Here is a 17,384-nt window from a genome sequence, read left to right as displayed (position 1 = left end):
GACGTCCAGCAGAGCAAGTTGTGCAATTTTGTATCTAGTAAAATGTATTTAATTCATGTCTACTACTGCTGACCGCGGAAACGCCGCTCCCACTTACTCCACACCGATTTCCGAAAAAATCTTGAGGAAGTGTGCTTTGACCTTTTGGTTTGGATCGACGTGCTCTTCGTGATGTGTCGCCTTGCCCCAGGCCTCTAGCCACTCCTTGTACAGCTTGCGGAAGCGACCCACGTGGCTCGGGGTCGCATCGACGCAGACGGTCTCGACGACGGCAGCCAGATCGTAGGATGAGGCCTGCAGCGTGCAGAGTTGTCGATGAAGGAGGCTAGAGAGGAGCAAGACATAGATGCCGCAATCGCTGCCGTTCTCCTGCTGTTGCAAGCAATCCACCTTGAATGGAGTCGGCGGTGACGATCCGTGCTGAATGCCTCTCGGCTGGACGAGCCTGAGGATGCTGGAATGGACCGCGGCGGCCGCACTACGGTTACATTCACCGAGCGAGTCGAGGTGAATCGCGGCGCCAGAGGCAGCATCCACAAGCAAGAGGCTCCAATGACTTCCCGCTGCTGCATGGCCTGGACTCGACGGGCTGTAGCGATCGCTAACAGGCAGCAGCAAGAACTGCTCCGTCGGCTTCGGCACCACAGAAGCAGTGTCGGGTGCGGAGGCGCTCTCGAGTGTGCAGAGCACCTCTACGACCGAAGGAGGGAACATCTTGACATTGGGCGGCCCTGAACTGGCGCGTTCGAGTTGTCCGCCAAGCGCTTGCAGCCATTCGGCATGAAAGGCTAGGACGTTATCGCCGAGCCACTCGTCGTGTTTCAACGTCTGTGGCCTCGCGAAATAACGGTAGCATGCGCAGGTAGAAGAGAATTAGTAGCAATTCGCGGGGCATAGTCAAAGCCGAGATGGAAACATACCTTGACGTCCGACTTGTGCAGGCATGCTTCATTGGTAGATACTACGAGAGGGTTGGAGTCGAAAAGCATGCCGGGCGCACTCGGATGTCTTTTCGACAAGGAGGATAGGATGATGGTGGCAGCACGGGAAGCGCCAACGATACCGAGCCGACTGCGACAAGAACCAAGTCACACGGACTGCCGGATCAAGGCGCGCTTATGCGGCGCACCCAACACAAGACAATACGAAGGTGGCGCCGGATGAAAAGCGACAATGACGAGCCTGCCACGGGCAACAAGCACGTTGGTGGCATCAGGGCTGTGCAGGCGTGGCCACACGATCCGAAAACCCGGCTCTTTCGGTGCGTGAGCAGCAATTCCACAGCCGAACAACGTCACAGGCTGTCTCGGTACATTGAGCACGAGGCAGCGAACTGCTTACTCTTCGCAATCCACTCTGCATTCACTCGACTCACTCTAACATTCGGGGTTTGAAAGTAAAGATGCGTGTATAAAATGACGGGCTGTGTGACCGCTCTGCTTGCTCCACATGACAGTGGCTCGCAGGCACAATTTCAGGAACCTCTCACGCGTCACCGTGCACACGCACACGGCTTGAAGTCAGTCAGTCAGTCACACACACACACACAAGACACACAAATTCATGATTCATGAAAAAGGGACCGACCGAGCAGGACGGGTTCGCTTCAATCGGTTGCATGCACCGACCGACGGGCGCGGGCGTGAGGCGGCTGTGGACTTCTGCAGCTCCACCTTCCCGAACAGCACTTGGCCTGGCTTCCCCCGCCCACCATTGACGCCATCGTTTGCGTTCACCACCGACACCACCGTCTGCAGTCCGCATCGACACCTCGTCGTTGGATCCACGTCTCATCGCTGCTTCTTCTCTTCGTCTTCGTGGCAACTCGTCTCGTTCTCAGCTCCGTGCAAGTAGCACCGGATGTCGTCCTTCAAAAACATCTTTCGCAACTCGAACAAAGACAAGGTCAAAGACAGCTTGAATCATTCATCCAGCGCATCCTCGAGCGACCACAAACGCGCCAAATCTCTGTCTACCCTCGCTTCCTCCCAGTCTGACCATCTGACAGCCGACGATACGTACAGCGTCGGTACCGCCTTCCCGAGTAAGAACGGCTCAATCCCGGTCTCACCTTTCACCGTTCCAGTCAACCTTCCTGCCATCGACGTTACCGACCTATCCAGCCTAGAGCAACCCAACCGCAGCCCGGCCGAGTCCAACGTCTCTACGCTCAAAACCACTCAACCATCCTCCGTTTCCAATAATTCCCTTCGCTGGGATCCCAAAACCGAATCCGCCAACGCAGCTGCCGCCTCTCAATCGAGCCGCTCCATGGCTCGACCATCCTCCGCCAATCACTCTCAAGCGCGCAGCGAGCCCACCAATGCCATGGCCGCTTCGGGTGGCAAGAGCTCCCGTCGCAGCTCCAAAGTGGACAAGAGTGACGATGGCCACGCCAAGCCAGAGCCACTAAATCGTCACGAACTCATGAGACGCGCCATGGCCACCGCGCAGGAATACGGCGAACACGATGGCGACGACAGCGGAAGCGTCTTTGAGGACGATCACATGTCAAATTCCCACCACTCCCACAACTACCATCCCAACACCAACCCTGCCAACTCCACGCCCATCACAGCGCGTCACGTTCCCCTCGATCGTCCCGGCGATGGCAGCCTCTCCATGGACGCTTTTGGCAACGGCCATCCGAACCTCGTCAGTGCTTCCAACGGCTCAGCCCCCGCATCTGCAAAGCGCTTTTCCGGTCCCAGCTCTGCATCGCCCTTGCTCACCGCCTCGGCTACCATGCCCACCCTGGTGACCCCGGCGCCCATTCGCGCTGAAATGCCTCGATCCGACTCGCTCGAAGAGATCGTCGACCAGGGCTACGACCCTATGCAGCGCTCAGAACCTTTCGATCCGTCCAAGGGCCCTCCCCAGCGCGCCAGCACCCTCATGGAACCCTCAACCTCACCCAATCGTGCTTCGCTGCAAGGCATGGCCAAAAGCTCTTCCAGCAGCGCTTTGCTCAGGCCCACCGACCTTCCTGCTCCTTCAGACGGCAGCCCTCGTCGCCCCTCGGATGCAGGCTCCATCAACGGTGCCTTTTCGCGTCTACGCAAGAACAGCGACAGCAGCACCATGAGCAAGGCGAGCCGGGTCAAGAAGCCGGGCCCTTCCGCCGGCATCGCCGGTGCGCTTGCTGCAAGTGGTATTGCCGGAATGGGGGTCGGCCATGCTGCCGCTTTGCAGCAGTCTCAATCCGCCCTCATCGACCTTGACAAGAAGAGGAAGGACTCGAAGGATACAGGTGTCTTTCAAGGCGGCATGTACAGAGATCCCTCCACAGGTAGCGTCGTCGAGAGGGATCAGGACGGTAATCCACTTCACCCGCTTCGACCCCATCAAGAACGGAGGGATAGCAGCTTCGTCTCGCACGATGGCTCAGTCTTCAGCGATCGATCCTCCGTCAGCGGCCTCGGTGCAGCTGCCGGGTTCGGTGCAGCCTCGGCAGCCCTCCTCTCCTCTATCGGCGGTGTGCCTGGTATGCCCGTCACACCGCTTCTTGCTCCAGATGGTCCAAACCCTACCGGCGCCGGAGGCCTCCATCCTCCGGCAGCAGGCGGTGCCAATGTCGGGGGTCAACATATTGACGGCGAGACCACCTGGCCCGAAGACATGGGCCCGCAGATCACTGGTTTTGCCGTAGCCAGCTCCAAACGCAATCACGAGTTTCACCAGCTCTTTCCGCAGGTACCTGAAGACGACTACCTCATCGAGGACTACGGTTGTGCTGTGGTGCGCGAGATTCTCATCCAAGGTCGGCTGTACATCTCCGAGAATCACCTCTGCTTCAAAGCCAACATCTTTGGCTGGGTCACAAACGTTGTTCTACCCTTTTCCGAGATCATTTCGATCGAGAAGCGCATGACTGCTTTCGTGATTCCCAATGCCATCCAGATCGCCACGCTTCATGCCAAGCACAACTTCACCTCGTTCCTTTCCCGCGATGCCACCTACGATCTCGTCGTCAACATTTGGAAGCTGTCGCATCCAGGCGTCCCTCTCGCAGCGGCCGACCAAGCCGACCTGTCGGATGAGTACTCCGAGATCGAGGAAGACGGCGATTCGTCGGCGGCGGCGGCAGGGGCCGGCGGCGACTCGAAGGGAGGCGATTCCGAACATCAGGGCAAAGCAGCAGGCGAATCCAAGCAATCGAAACGTGCCAGGCTGAAACGCAAGCTCAAAGGGACCAAGACGGGTGTCCGTGACGAGAATCTTGCGGCCGTTGCAGCGGCCGCCGCCAGATCCGGAACGCCCCTCATCCCGCAGAGCCGTTCACCCGCACCCACCGGCAAGCGTGCGGCACATCGCAAGACGACATGTCCATGCGAGGAGAAGAAGGAGCATTTCTCCTCGGTTGTGCTCGATACCACCTATCCCGCCGTACCGGAGAAGATCTATAATTTGCTCTTCACGTCCACGTTCATGAAGGAGTTCTGGACAGACGACCAGAAGCTCATGGACCTGCAAATTTCAGAGTGGAGCCCGAATGCAGAGAACCGTAACCTGCTCTCGCGCAACATCTCGTACATCAAGCCGCTCGCCGGAGGCTTCGGGCCGAAACAGACCAAATGTATGCTGACCGATGAGAATCTGCACGTCGATTTTGACAACTACGTCGTGACTCTCACCACCACGCGCACACCCGACGTGCCGAGCGGTGGCAGCTTTAGCGTCAAGACCAAGACATGCATCACATGGTCAGGTACGGGCAACGTTTCGCACGTCTACGTGACGTGCCAAGTCGAATGGACCGGAAGGAGCATGCTCAAGAGCATCATCGACAAGGCATCTCTCGACGGTCAAAAGCAGTACTACAAGGAGCTCGACGAGGCGGTGCGAAAGTACTTGACCGACCACACGTCCGAGTTCAAGGAGGAGGGCGACGATGCCGCAGCGGTGGAGGAGATTGCGCGCGCCGCCACACCTGGTCCCAACAATCGAAAGGGCGGCGGTGGAGCCGGTGACGCAGGCGGTGCATCGACCGAAGGGGCAGGCGGAAACAGTTCTGGTTCCAACGGCGGTAGCAGTGCGAGCGGAGGTGCGTCAGGTGGAGTGCTGGGTAGCATCACCGCTCCCATTATGGACGCGTTTGGCATGGTCGGTGATCTGCTCGGCGGCGCACTCGAAATGGTCGGCATCGAAGGTGGCGATAGCCTCAAATCCCTAGGCTTTGGCCTGCTGATCTTCGTCCTGCTCATTTCGAACATCTACACGTGGAGGCGATCGTCATCGTCCGTGGCATCCTCGGCAAACATGGTGCAACACCTGGATCGGATGCAGGCTGGTGGTCACAACCGAGGCTACTTCAGCGATCAAGGCTACTACGGTCCAGTGTCTCCGCGTCATCACAGCGGCGATCGCCAGCCGGTTTACGAACGTGTGTTTGCGCCCAACGTGTACATCACGCCTCCCGGCGGAAACGATGCCACACCGGATGCCATTGCCAAGACGGTTGCAGAGGTGCTGGAGAGGCTCTACCAGCAGAATGTGGATCGATTCAAGCCGACCATGGACGCGGATGGAGACGATCCGGAATCTGTCAAGAGGTTGGTCGCGGAGGCTGAAGCGGTGTTTGAGAGGTTGGAGAAGCGCTTGAAGGCTGTCAATCAGGGTGTCAAGGCGGAAAAGGCTGGTAAAGTGGAACTTTGAGCTCCGGCTCTTTCGCGATCGTAGACGTAAACTCTTTCGGAACGACAGGCTGTCCTTTCATCCACAGAGATGCGTGGTGCGTGGTGGACGTGCGCGGGCCTGACTTGAGCGTCCGAGAAAGAGTCTTCTAAGGACCGCGCACCACACAGAGCCAAGACGAGTTGAAACTCTTGAGCAGAACAGTAAAACAGCCGTTCATCCGGTACAAATACAAGTCAACCCAAACGGAAAGGCAACAGCTAGGCTGGCACTAAATCTGACCCTGATTCTCGCTCTCGAGCTTATCCGCCGTGGCCAACAAGGCTTCCTTCCTCCTTCGCAGCTTGTCCAACTTTGCCGTGTGCTCGTCGATGTCTCTCTTGATCTGCAGTTGTTCTTCGGTCTCTTCGTGTTCCCTTTCCTCGCCTGCTGAAGCGGTGTGGTTGAGTTTGGCCTGGTGTAGATCGATCAAGCGCATGTTTTGGATTCGCTGCTGGAGGGCCTCGTTTCTGTTCTTGAGTGCGGCTGCGCGTCGATCTTGACGTGCGATTTCGGCGGTAGCTCGTCGACAGAGTTCTTCTACGTGAGGGCGCACTTCGGTGGCGACGTGCTCGCGAGCTTTTTCGATGTCTCGTTGCGATACCAGGTCAAAGTGCTGCGCGAAAAGCGAAAGACGGAGTGAGGTGAGGGGTGACGTCAGCTCAAGCAATTGAGAAGTGAAAAGAGCCATCGCTAGGGACTCACTCGCTGCGATTTGAGTACGGTCATCAATCGTGGATGATCTTGGATCGCAAAGTCAAGCGTGTCGATCGCTTCCTTCATCTGCAATGTGTACGGACAAGCCAGGAAGACAGCAGAATGTCAGTAAGCATCTTCAAGCATCGGATCCCTACCACCAGAGATGTGACCAGAACTCACAGTTTGGACACAGCTCGCTGTCGACGACACGCAATGCTGCAGTGACGAGATCAAATGCTGTGAAGGTTGCGGCAAGTGTTGCTGCTGCTGTGGATGATACTGAGCATCAAATTGTCCCTGGGGCGGTTGCTGCATCATCTGGTGTTGAGGGAAGGATGACTGTCGTGACGTCAACATCTTGGCGGATGCGCTCGTGAAGGAAGGTGGAGAGATAGTGATGGTGGTGCAGAGGAGACGATGGCGTTAGCTCGACGATTTCGACCTCAGAGCTGCAGGAGAGAGAGTGCCAAAATTTGGGGCTGGGCCGCTGCCTTGCAGTGTTGCTCTCCGCTTTCAAGCTCGGCGCGTCGAAACGCGTGTGTGTGCTTTAGGCAAATTTCGCGGGCTGTGTTAGATCCGTAATTTCTCAAGGTTGAAGCTGTTTTCCAATACACCTGACAGATACCAGCCATGTTTCTGACTGGAGGGGTGGTGTGATAATCGGTGACGAGGACAACATGAGCGACCTGAGAGAAGGAGCGGATGAAAGACGAAACGAGGAAGTAATACAAAAACACAGCTGTGTCGTGCTCCGAATGCGAGGGTCAGGAGAGAGGCAGGTCAACAACTCGGGGAGTACCGCGACTAACGGCTTTGGACGCTGAGCAAGCAGCTGTACCTCCACCGGCTGCTGCAGGGCTCATTGCACCCCATGCATGGCTCAAGCCTGCCCATACTTTGCTTCCAGGGACAGGCTGGATGTTGTCGACCAAGTGTTTGGCGATCATGCCTGTGCTGCGTTCAAATTCGTACTTGAAGATGGCCGTATACGTGTGCGGATGTGAGGTCACACGGGAGATGCCTTCGAAACGCAGCCTGACAACAAGCTTGTCTTTCCACGAAGCATCGGCATGGACGTTGTCGGAATTGAGGTCGCTCTGCGTGCTGCGCCTGACATACGAGCTGATGCCAGGCCATGAGCTTCCTGCTTTGGAGCGACCTTCGAATCGAGCCGATTCGAGATGGATCGAAGTGTCGTGGAACAGTGCTGAGAGGGCATGTCGGAGCAGATGCGAGCTCGCCACGTACAGGGTGCGACCGTTGAAACAGATGGTAGGACCACCGCGAGCATGCTCGCCGTAGACGTCGAGTGACCTGCCGCTTCCGTCTTGGCTGCCGCTCGTATCTGAGAATGTACCGGCGCTTGCGGTCGGCTTTCCGCTGGTGGGAACGTCGTCTGACTTGCCAATTCCAAGGTGTGGGAGCGGCGGTCGGAACTCGAAAGCGATAGAAGGGTGGTAGAGACTGTCGAAATCGTGGCCATCTTTTGCCGTCGCCGCTGTGTCGTCTTTCGATTTGTCCTTGCCTGTATCCGACCAAGCAGATCGGCGAAGTAGACTCTGGCCGAGAAATGGCGACAGACTTGGGAGCAGATTTCTCGCACTCCATGCGGATGGCGTACGAGAGGATGAAGTCGATGCTTCGTCAGCTTCGAGGTCTTGGATGTCAACTACGCCCTTGTGCATAAAGTCAGGAAGACTGTCGATGATGACTCTGCACGCCTTGCCAACTCTTGTCTGGTATTCGTGGTCGGTAATGCCGCGCCTGTGGCTCGGCGGCCTGCCGGACTGTTGGGCATCGTTCGACGACTCCGAACGAAGAAGCATGTGCTTGTCTTGGTCGACCGGGAATGAATGCGATGCATTCGCAAGACCGAGCGTTGTGTTTTGCGACGGACGACGAAGCCATGCCGGATCGAGTGACGAACGACGGTCGTCTGCCGCCCTTCTAGCCTGGTCGATGTAACGATTGCTCGAGAAGATGTCGTTGCTCGCAAGCTGCCGAGAAGCCTGTGCAAACGGCTTGAGAGAATGCCTGGACGGCTGCTGCAACAAGAGTCGACAGGCTTTCATGACGCGCCGTGAGGATGATGCGAACAATGCATGGTGCCAGTGCGCTTCTCACAGAGTGGTTGAGGATGCAGACCAAGATGCTGAAGACTGAGCCGTTTCAGAGTGATTCAGATTCCAGATGCCTGTCATGTGTTCAACTGTTCAGCTTCAGCTCACTCAGCCGATCAGGCAACCGAACAATGCAGAGGACCAAAAAATATGTTGGGCAGCGAGAAGGTGGAGGCTGGCTAGATCGAGATTTCGATCGGGCCAGTCTGGAAAGCGCCTTATGCACGTGACGCGCACACGCGAGTTTTTGCCCAGGCAAGGAAAGCTGGAGGAGCGCGTGGCAGAAACAACTCTTTATTTGGAAACGTTGTGATTGCGTTGCAGCTTGAGCTTGGTGTTGGACTTTCTGCAGTCTGACGCTTGAATCGATGGGAGGGAGGACTGTGTCGCTTGCTTTGGCGGCTGAGACCGAGAGCAAGCTCTAGTCGGCCTTCCAAATCGTGCGAGGCTCACACTGAATGCTGCGAATCACTCTGTGGCTTGGTGGGGGTTATCCACAGCTTCGTCCTAACATGTTCATTCAGTTGCTTTTTTGTTTGGCTCGAGTCGGCTGACATGCAACGCTGCTCGAAGCTCACTTTGACACCTTCATACCACAACTCGACCTTTGCACCTAGAACATCATCATCATTGTCACTTTCTGCGTTCTCAGTCTCGGTCGAGACAACGAACCTGAAGCACCTGGGCTTTTCCGATAGACCTCCTTGTTCTCGACGCCAACTCGTGCTCATGTCTTTGACAGCTCTGATTTGATCATCGAACAATCATTATTTGGACAGCAGCTTACACCAAAGGTCGTCGGCCAAGTGCGTGGAGCTCCGAGCATGCAAGTGGCATCACCCACCATCTCCCTCAGTCCAGCGCGGGCGGGGGCTGGCTTCGGAGGAATCGGCTCTTCCGACGCTCATCTGACACCGTCAAGCCCATCGCAACGTCGTCCACGCAGGAGCTTGCGACTGTCGGGTGCTTCCCTTGCGTCTCCGAGACAAGACGCGAACAAGGAAAACACGAGCATGGTCGCTCTCAGTCTACCTTCCACATCTGCAAAAACACTCGACGGCATTTCCAACAGCAACCATCTCAACGGCCCACGCTTCGGCTCGCCGCTCTCGAACAGCTCTCCGCTCAGATCTTCGCCTCTGCAAACTCGAAGCTCACCCGTGCGCAACCGGTCACCCTTGCGACGAGCATTGGATCCTCGCAGCGATGACTTTGCTTCGTCCTCGGACGAGTCGGACGCTTCCGACGTGGTCTTTTTCGGCAAACCATCGTCAGCGGAAAAGAAGAAGCGCATCCACTACGAGCAGCGCGTCCTCGAAAAGCGTCTCAAGCACAAGGACAGTCTCGATCTTGCGAGAAGACGACCGATTAGCTTTAACCCGGATGATACTATGCTCTTCGACGATCAACGTACAAACAGCTGGGCGTGGTCCCAGCCGACCCCTACATCTAGGAACTCCACCAACACCATCTTGTCCTCACCGATCAAGGACCCCGCTTTTCCTAGCTCTCCCAGTGGCAGCGATTGTCATGTTCGCACTTCGTCACCCGTCGCTCTCACTACGCCAACCGAAGCCAAACAGCTCGTAGAAGAGGAAAGCGTACCTAGTCCAGGACGATCAGGCTCACCTGGTCAATCTGCACCTCGAAATTTCACCGAGAGAGACAATGAACAATGTGACTTGCCTCACTCACCTCAGAAAGACAGTCTGGACTCTCCCTCACGATCGCAAGGAGCGCTCGCGGCTAAGCAGCTGAACGATGTCAACCCGTTCCAAGCGGCTCAAACCAGTCTCAGTAGCGCTCCGGCAGCGAAAACCAGTCCTTCGAAGGAACAGATGAATTCGACACATCGTACACAGAGCCCGGTCCGCTCTGTCGAAACGCTCATTGGAGCTACGATGGCCCAGAACAAGGAGTATCACTCTCCTATGCGATCACCTAGGCGCTCACCCAGGTTGTCGCTTCGAGCGCTCCAGCTTTCTACCTCTCCGACAAAGGTCGGCTCAGTTGGGCTTCTGTCTGGTTTATCAACACCTTTCCAGCAGCCGGTCGCTAAGCAACAGACCGCGCCCCAACAGCACTCGACTCCCTTCCGGCAATCCGCTTCTGCTCTACTCATTCCGCCGAGCACCGGTCTTTCTCGCTTTGCTTGCTTGCAGAATCTCTCGCCGATCAATGCAAGAGTGCCAGAAACTCCGGCAAACAGGGCTCTTTCGATTCGATTGGCCCATCACTCGATATTGCCATCGCCTTTCATATCCAGCGCCGTTCTTGAACCTCACACGGTAGCACCATCAGGATCACCATCACGCGGCATGCGAACTGCGAGTCCTGCGAAGCACGTTGCATCGCCTCAAAAGCATGACAGCGGCCCCGTCGAGCCACTCTTCCCGCTTCCAAGTAGCTCTCGTGAAAATGCGCCCGTCAAGGGGGCTGCGACGCTCGCCACGCCATCCGTTAGGTTCGCAATACCGGAAGCGTCCGAGACGCCGAGCAAGGCAGGCTGGCTTGGCAACGTCAGTTCTTTGGCGATCCGAACGCCTTCCCCAAGCAAAGCGCCTACCGCAGTTGAAGAGTCGAGGTCGATCGAGCGAGCGTCCCCGGTGTCTCAGAGACCGACGTCGCCGATGCGTCACGTCAGTCATGCAGCAGCACTTTCACCCTCGACACCCCCGGCGACCGTAGCAAACGCCAAGCCAGAGACGCCAGTTCCAGTCTTCAGACAAACGGCCCGTCGCGTACCCATCCATCAGCACGAAGCCGACTTTGGTGTCAAGGTCTCGCCAGAGAAGCCCTCCTATTCGCCACGCAGGGTCTACTCCAACAGCTCGGCTAGGAACACTGAGTTCGCCGTTAAGCACGAGCGAATACCAGCTCGCCGTGTCCAAGTGCACGGAGCAGCTGCGGCCCGACAGATCTCAACTAAGCAGGGCGAAGGAACTGCGCCTGCTACAATGAGAGTTGCCAGCGTGGCGTCCAAAGCGGCGCGAGCGGTGAGCAGCGGTACCAGCAGAATCGGCAGCCAAGGCGCGACCCTACCTGCCGCAGCTTTGGCGCGAGCACCATCCTCATCATTGCCACCATCTTTCTCCTCATCTGCTCCTCGAGCCGCACTCTCGCAGCCTGCAGCGAGGGCTGTACCTTCGATGCAGGGATCCTCTGTCGCGTCCAAGGCTTCTCGGCAACGACTCGCTTCAGCAGCTCTTGCAGCCAGGCCCAATTCGCCATCCAGGCAAGCAAGACCGGTCAGCGGACTTCCACGACCAAGATCTGCACAGGCAGCGGGCATGCCAGCGTCTACTTCAGGCCCCGGATCTCGTCTTCCCCGTCCCGCAAGCACGGGCCCCTCGGCAAGCACGGCAAAGGCCACGTCAAGGCCACTCCCCATGGCCATCGCCCGACTTGCGCCTTCGCAGCAAGGCACTCACCGCGCACCGGCTGCCTCCTCAGCTCCACGAACGCAAGGCGCGTCGTCACCTTCAGAGTCGAGCCCTGTAGATTCCTCGCCTGTATCAGGGGCCTGGACGCTGTCCGAGGACAACGGCTTGCAAGCTACTCAGGTGGTGGAGGATTCGAGCGAGGTCGATAGACCGGCCTCGGATGCAAATTGTGTTTCACCCAGCATCTCCGCCACAGCACAGGCCAAACATGCGACGGAACCTATTGAGAGCTCCGATCTTCGCAGACAAGCATCAGCATCGTCTCTCCGAGGCTTGCGAGAAGCGCACGCCAACACGCAACCTGGACCTGCAGCTCAAACTCATCAAGTCAAGACAGCGAGGATGATCAGTCCGACATCGGACGCGATCGCCGTCCGTTCCTCCAGTCCTATCAAGTCTACAACTACCCCGTGGCCGCCGTCGTCGGCACGATCGGCTCCTCCCGTTGTCCTCGACCCCGAACAGCAGCGGTTGCGCTGTCTGGCGATGCAAGAGAAAGCCCGGAACCGTACGCCCAAAGGTGCCTCGAGCACAGGTGTGTCTGCGAGCTCCGAAATGGAGGAGATTGTCAATAGTGAGGATAACGCAAGCGGAAGCTCGCCGATTCCCGCCACAATCGAGCCCGCTTTCAACGCCGGCCCTGCTTTCACTGCTGCCGAGGCTCTAGCAGCAAAGCATGCTGAGGCTGTAGATGCTGTACAAGCTCCAAGCGCTGGTGTTAATGCTACCGCAAACACGCCAAGCAGCTCGACGGCGCTGACGACGGGGCGACCGCTGCGATCGGCACGAGCAGCAAGTCGACCTCTTGCGCCATCAGCGACGCGCGTGCCACCGTCGCGCGGACGTGCACTGAGCCTCAATGACATCATCGCCGCGCGCAAGATCGATGTACCACTCTCTCTGACCGATCAGCTCAAGCTGGCAGACTCGGTCAACAAGAAGCACAACGAAAAGACGCTGGCAAGATACAAGATCACCAAGGTGCAGAGGCCGTACGAGCGTCCTCCCAGTCCTGACCGCCACGATCACGAACCAGAGGCGTGCACAATCATCGACGATGTGAGCAACCATCGTCAAGGCAAAGGCGACCTTGCGCCCTACTCGACACCCACGAAGAGCTCGACCAATTCCGCTCGCGCCCCAGCAGACGGTCGCAAGAGCGTGCGGTGGTATCGCCCACTCTTTGTTGGGAAAGGCGCTCAGTACGGCCTCCGAGCGTGCGAGTCAAAGCCTGCGCTTAAGCCGATCCGGTACGAGCTGGATAGGATGGGAAACAAAATGGCCACAGGCTGCTCGCCCAAACTCAGCAAGGGGCAGTCGATCGTTATCTATCGCAACTATTTCAAGGGCGAACCAGAGCCTGCTGACGACTAGCCGAGTCCTGTCCAGCCTGCACACACTGTAACACCCTTTGTTCACCTGCAATCATCCTATAATGGTCAAAGCTGTTCGTGTTGACCAATGTCTGTCCACCGCCGTCATGTCGTATGTGATGGAAGATCCGCTATGCTTCGGCCGTGGTTTGGCAACATATTTGGGAGAAGCTCCAAAACATATGTAACTAGAATTGGCTGCAAAGTGATTCATATATGCAAGCAGATTTATGTAAAACAAATGGCCGGTTGGCCCAATGGTAAGGCGTCTGACTACGAATGTGTATAATTCGGCTAATCAGGAGATTCTGGGTTCGAGCCCCAGGCTGGTCATTTTTTCTTTTCTTTTTACTTTGTCTCCAACGTTGGACACCGCCGGGACGATATTGCAGGTGCTGAAAAGCGGAGCTCGTCATCTGGTCGAGCTCGTAGGACGAAATCACGGGAACACGTTCTCCTGCCCGCCTAGCGTTTCGATTGAGATGGGAGGAAGATGGCGATCTCCGAACTTTGCCCGAGAAAAGCTCTGTTGTTTTCCAGAAGATTCGGAGATCGCCGGACGTCGGCAGCGTCTTTTTCGAATCCAGACAATGCTTCGGGACTGGGAAGGAGCCGAAGTCTCTTTTGATGCGACGCCTCGTGGCAAAAAGTGCCGCGTCCTGGCTACCAAAATCTACCCCGCAAGGTCTTATGGTCACAGGTAGACGCTGAGTCTCCTGTCTCTATGAGTAGAGTGACCAGGTCTTCACGCTGTTATGCATTCCGCAAGCGATGTGACGTTAGATACCGAGACTCTACCTGTACCTTGCTTGCCGGGAGTAGGCCCTCCTCGCGAGATCTTTGGCTGCTGTTCTCTGCGTCAGCTCTCCCGCCGGAATTAAGCGTTCGACGATTTTCGAGGTTTTGACTTGAGGTCAGGGCCGCTTCCTTCCACCAATTCTGCGTGCTTGGAAGCTGACTTCGCCAGATGGTTCACGGCGTGGATTCGAAAGAAGGTTTCGACTCCGACGTCGGATCTTGGAACCAATCTCGAAGGGCATGACACTGCTGGCGCGGTCTGGCTTCCTGACGTTGATTTTGGCACACGAGGCACCGTTCCATTGGGTCGGTTAAAGTTCCGCCCAGCTCTTGCCATGCACTCTCTCGCTTGGACCTTGCATCGTTCTCGGCCATGGATCTCTACCTGCTCGTGCGCTTCAGTTTAATCTCACTCTCTGCAACCGTCTCCAGGATACGGTGTTAGCTCAGCGAAAATCTGAGCGGGAGAGTACCTTGCCTGCCTGGCTCTCCGCTTTGCCTTGCTGCCTTCCCCCCGCCATCTACCACTGCACAGCGGTTGGGACCAACTGGAGTACGATCTCGGCGCTTTCGCTTGAGTTTCCGTCATGGTTAACATCCCCGTTATTATCACCGACGGGAAAAGTTCGAACGCCGTGCACCTTCATCCGTTCTAGGCTTCGCGTCTGACTTTATCATAGAGCACAGAGTGGTGCCCGCTCCGTCTGGACTGCTGTGTTGCATTGACTCTGAAGCGCACAAGCTGTCCAGGAGCTGCATGGGTGTACGACTTAGCTTGGCACTCATTTCGTTCGCATCGCAAAACGTCGTAGAAGAACACGGCCCATGATTTCTCCTCTCCTCCCTCAGCACACTATCTCCATCGCTTCATCCGATAGCCCGGCACGGCCTGGCCTATAAGAGCTGCTACCGCGGACCGACGGACGCCGGAAAGCTGCTAGATCCTGAACGTTTTCGCAGACGTTAGCGGCAGCTTCGCTTGCCACCTCTGTTCCCGCTTTGACGCCGTTGCCGTATGTCTGCAGGGCTTGTTACGATCATTCGACCGAATCTCAATCCCGACACCTCACACTGTGACTCGCAATCGAGATCACTCGCCGTCTCCATCACAAACAGCAACTTGAGGGTGGCAGTGCGGAGCAACAAGACAGCAGACACAACCACGATCGACCGCAATTCTTCACCCAAACCGCAACGCCGACTTACCGGGCATCGTCGACCTTCAAGGGTATTCAGATTTGCTGTCGATACGCACTCAAACCCTCTGCGGCGACATTCAACCCTTTGTCCAATCCGAGCTTGACGTAAGCCTTCCAACGATTGGCAAACGTCAGGCTTCGCCGTGCGGTAGCATGGCGCCTTCTGCGCCCAGTCCTTCGCCGATGAAGGTCGATCTGCCCGTTGAGATCGTCGAATTGATTCTGCGTTTATCGCTGCAAGAAAGTGGTCTGCCAGAAAAGGACGTCCGTCCTAAAGCACGTTCCCTTTCGCCTTCCGAGACAGTCACAGCTTCACCGTCCTTATCGTCACAACAGCTAGCGCCTTCCGCCGAGACTGGGCACCCCGTCACCGTCAGCTTGCTGGCAAAGCACTATCGAAACCTCTTCCAACCGTACCTCTATCGATATGTAACCCTGCCGACCGATCGGAGCATCCGATTTTTCGCACGTACTGTGTCTTCGCGCCTCGATCTGGCCACACAGGTCAGATCGCTCGTCATTCTCGCACCGACATCGGTACTTCCGCCGCAAGCTGTTGACACGGAACCAGCATCATCCAGCTCTGCGACTGTGCAGACGGCGGTGGGTGAAATCCTGTCGGCTTGTCCGAGTGCGACACATCTGCTCGTGGACTGTCGCCGTGTCGACAGTCTCCCGTCACGACTCTACCATTTGCGTCGACCGAAGGAGCTTAGTCTCGTCAACGTCGAGCAAGAGCACGACTTGGACGGCATCGTCACGCGGCACCGTGATCTCATCGCTGCTGCGTTGCAGAACGACCCTCGTCTTCGGTCGGTTTTAGGAGGCATCTCGACGCGTACAGATCGAACAAGGCAGCCCACCGAAACGCCGCCTTCATCAACCATAGCACCTCCGGCCGAGCGCTCACTATCACATCTTCATCTTGTTCGTTTCGATGGGCGATTGTTGAATCGCCTTGTCACTCTCTCTTCGTTGAGACATCTCGTTCTCACGCATCCCCACGTTCCGGAGAGACGATCAGGTGCACCAGGTCTTTCCATCCTGCCACGGCCGCACTTGATGCTTCTACTCGGATCTGGCAACATCGCACGCATCATCATTCGCGCCGAGCTGGCGACCTGCATCCGCATCATGGAGGAAATCGCCCCCATTGAGGATCGCAAGCTCATCTTCCGCCCCATACGCTCCAAGGCCGACCTGCTCTTCACAGATGCATCTCAGCAATCCACCAAGGTTGCGCAATTGGGAACACGAGCGGCAGCTCTTTACGACTCCATTTCGGCAAATGAGCTGGATCTCTTGGCAGAGTTCTACAACAGGGTGCGGCGTGACGCGAGTCGATCCGAATCATCCAGATCGCAGAACGCATCCTCGACAGACGCTGACACCAGCCGCGACTCGTCCGGAAGGAGTCACGGTCGCGGGTCGGACAGCTCGGTGGGCTCTGGCGATGGATTGAGTCAAAGTGTCTCAGCTGGTAGGGTCAGCGGCGACGAGGGAGAGACATGTCCGCCATTGCGACAGCAGAGACAAGATGTGGGACCCCTGTCTGACGACTACGACTCTGACGACGAAGAGCCGTTCGATCGCAGCCCCGAGTCGCATGTCCCTCCACCAATACGCACGGTCACCAACGCGCCGCCGCTCAACATCCCCATTGAAGAGCTCTTGCGATCAGAACGCTTTCACCCTGCGGGGCTCCGAACCACCTCCCCTCCTTCGAGCAACGCTTCCCCACAACAGCCTCAGCGTCGTCCGCCCATGCCTCTGCGTCAAACACCTTTCAGCTTGCGAGGGACCGATTTGCGCGGTGCTACCGCCGACAACATCGACCTGTGCACCGAATTGTTTGATGCTTTGATGTCCGAGGCTGGTGGAGGACGTGGAGAGACGAGCGCACGAGGCGAGATGTCCTTCTGGTAGATCGATCTTAACCCTTTTTTGATCACTCATAGATTCCTAATGTCGGCTTTCAATCGATCACTTGCACAGACTACTGTATGCATTTCAGCTCATGACATCACACACAGCCTGCCGAAAGATTGTGAAGTTGATCATTTTCTTTTCCACTCCGGT

At 56.9% G+C, this 17,384-nt stretch overlaps 7 protein-coding genes and 1 non-coding gene across 8 annotated transcripts; 5 read left to right on the top strand and 3 right to left on the bottom strand.

The window, feature by feature from the left end:
• Positions 1-93: 93 nt before the first annotated feature.
• Positions 94-989, bottom strand: PHSY_006788 (potential ubiquitin-like protein-specific protease; the record flags this gene model as incomplete). The annotated part of the gene is made up of 2 exons (XM_012337385.1): positions 94-828; positions 921-989. The coding sequence occupies 2 exons, from the start codon at positions 987-989 to the stop codon at positions 94-96; spliced, it is 804 nt and encodes a 267-aa protein (XP_012192775.1).
• Positions 990-1,860: 871 nt separating this feature from the next.
• PHSY_006787 (hypothetical protein) lies at positions 1,861-5,655 on the top strand (the record flags this gene model as incomplete). The annotated part of the gene is made up of 1 exon (XM_012337384.1): positions 1,861-5,655. The coding sequence occupies one exon, from the start codon at positions 1,861-1,863 to the stop codon at positions 5,653-5,655; it is 3,795 nt and encodes a 1,264-aa protein (XP_012192774.1).
• A 250-nt stretch (positions 5,656-5,905) lies between these two features.
• On the bottom strand, positions 5,906-6,729 carry PHSY_006786 (hypothetical protein; the record flags this gene model as incomplete). The annotated part of the gene is made up of 3 exons (XM_012337383.1): positions 5,906-6,289; positions 6,379-6,456; positions 6,553-6,729. 3 exons carry the CDS (start codon positions 6,727-6,729, stop codon positions 5,906-5,908), a joined length of 639 nt encoding a protein of 212 aa, XP_012192773.1.
• Positions 6,730-7,136: 407 nt separating this feature from the next.
• PHSY_006785 (hypothetical protein) lies at positions 7,137-8,444 on the bottom strand (the record flags this gene model as incomplete). Its single annotated transcript, XM_012337382.1, has 1 exon — positions 7,137-8,444. The coding sequence occupies one exon, from the start codon at positions 8,442-8,444 to the stop codon at positions 7,137-7,139; it is 1,308 nt and encodes a 435-aa protein (XP_012192772.1).
• A 1,061-nt stretch (positions 8,445-9,505) lies between these two features.
• On the top strand, positions 9,506-13,309 carry PHSY_006784 (hypothetical protein; the record flags this gene model as incomplete). The annotated part of the gene is made up of 1 exon (XM_012337381.1): positions 9,506-13,309. The coding sequence occupies one exon, from the start codon at positions 9,506-9,508 to the stop codon at positions 13,307-13,309; it is 3,804 nt and encodes a 1,267-aa protein (XP_012192771.1).
• A 242-nt stretch (positions 13,310-13,551) lies between these two features.
• On the top strand, positions 13,552-13,641 carry PHSY_007664. Its single transcript has one exon. It is a non-coding gene; the product is annotated as a tRNA-Arg (tRNA).
• Positions 13,642-13,790: 149 nt separating this feature from the next.
• PHSY_006783 (homogentisate 1,2-dioxygenase) lies at positions 13,791-15,073 on the top strand (the record flags this gene model as incomplete). The annotated part of the gene is made up of 2 exons (XM_012337380.1): positions 13,791-14,008; positions 14,956-15,073. The coding sequence occupies 2 exons, from the start codon at positions 13,791-13,793 to the stop codon at positions 15,071-15,073; spliced, it is 336 nt and encodes a 111-aa protein (XP_012192770.1).
• Positions 15,074-15,488: 415 nt separating this feature from the next.
• PHSY_006782 (helicase C-terminal domain-containing protein-containing protein) lies at positions 15,489-17,231 on the top strand (the record flags this gene model as incomplete). The annotated part of the gene is made up of 1 exon (XM_012337379.1): positions 15,489-17,231. The coding sequence occupies one exon, from the start codon at positions 15,489-15,491 to the stop codon at positions 17,229-17,231; it is 1,743 nt and encodes a 580-aa protein (XP_012192769.1).
• Positions 17,232-17,384: the final 153 nt, after the last annotated feature.

Source organism: Pseudozyma hubeiensis (assembly GCF_000403515.1).
Source record: "Pseudozyma hubeiensis SY62 DNA, scaffold: PHS66, whole genome shotgun sequence".
Classification (NCBI taxonomy): domain Eukaryota; kingdom Fungi; phylum Basidiomycota; class Ustilaginomycetes; order Ustilaginales; family Ustilaginaceae; genus Pseudozyma; species Pseudozyma hubeiensis.
This window is presented reverse-complemented; position numbering and strand designations above follow the sequence as displayed.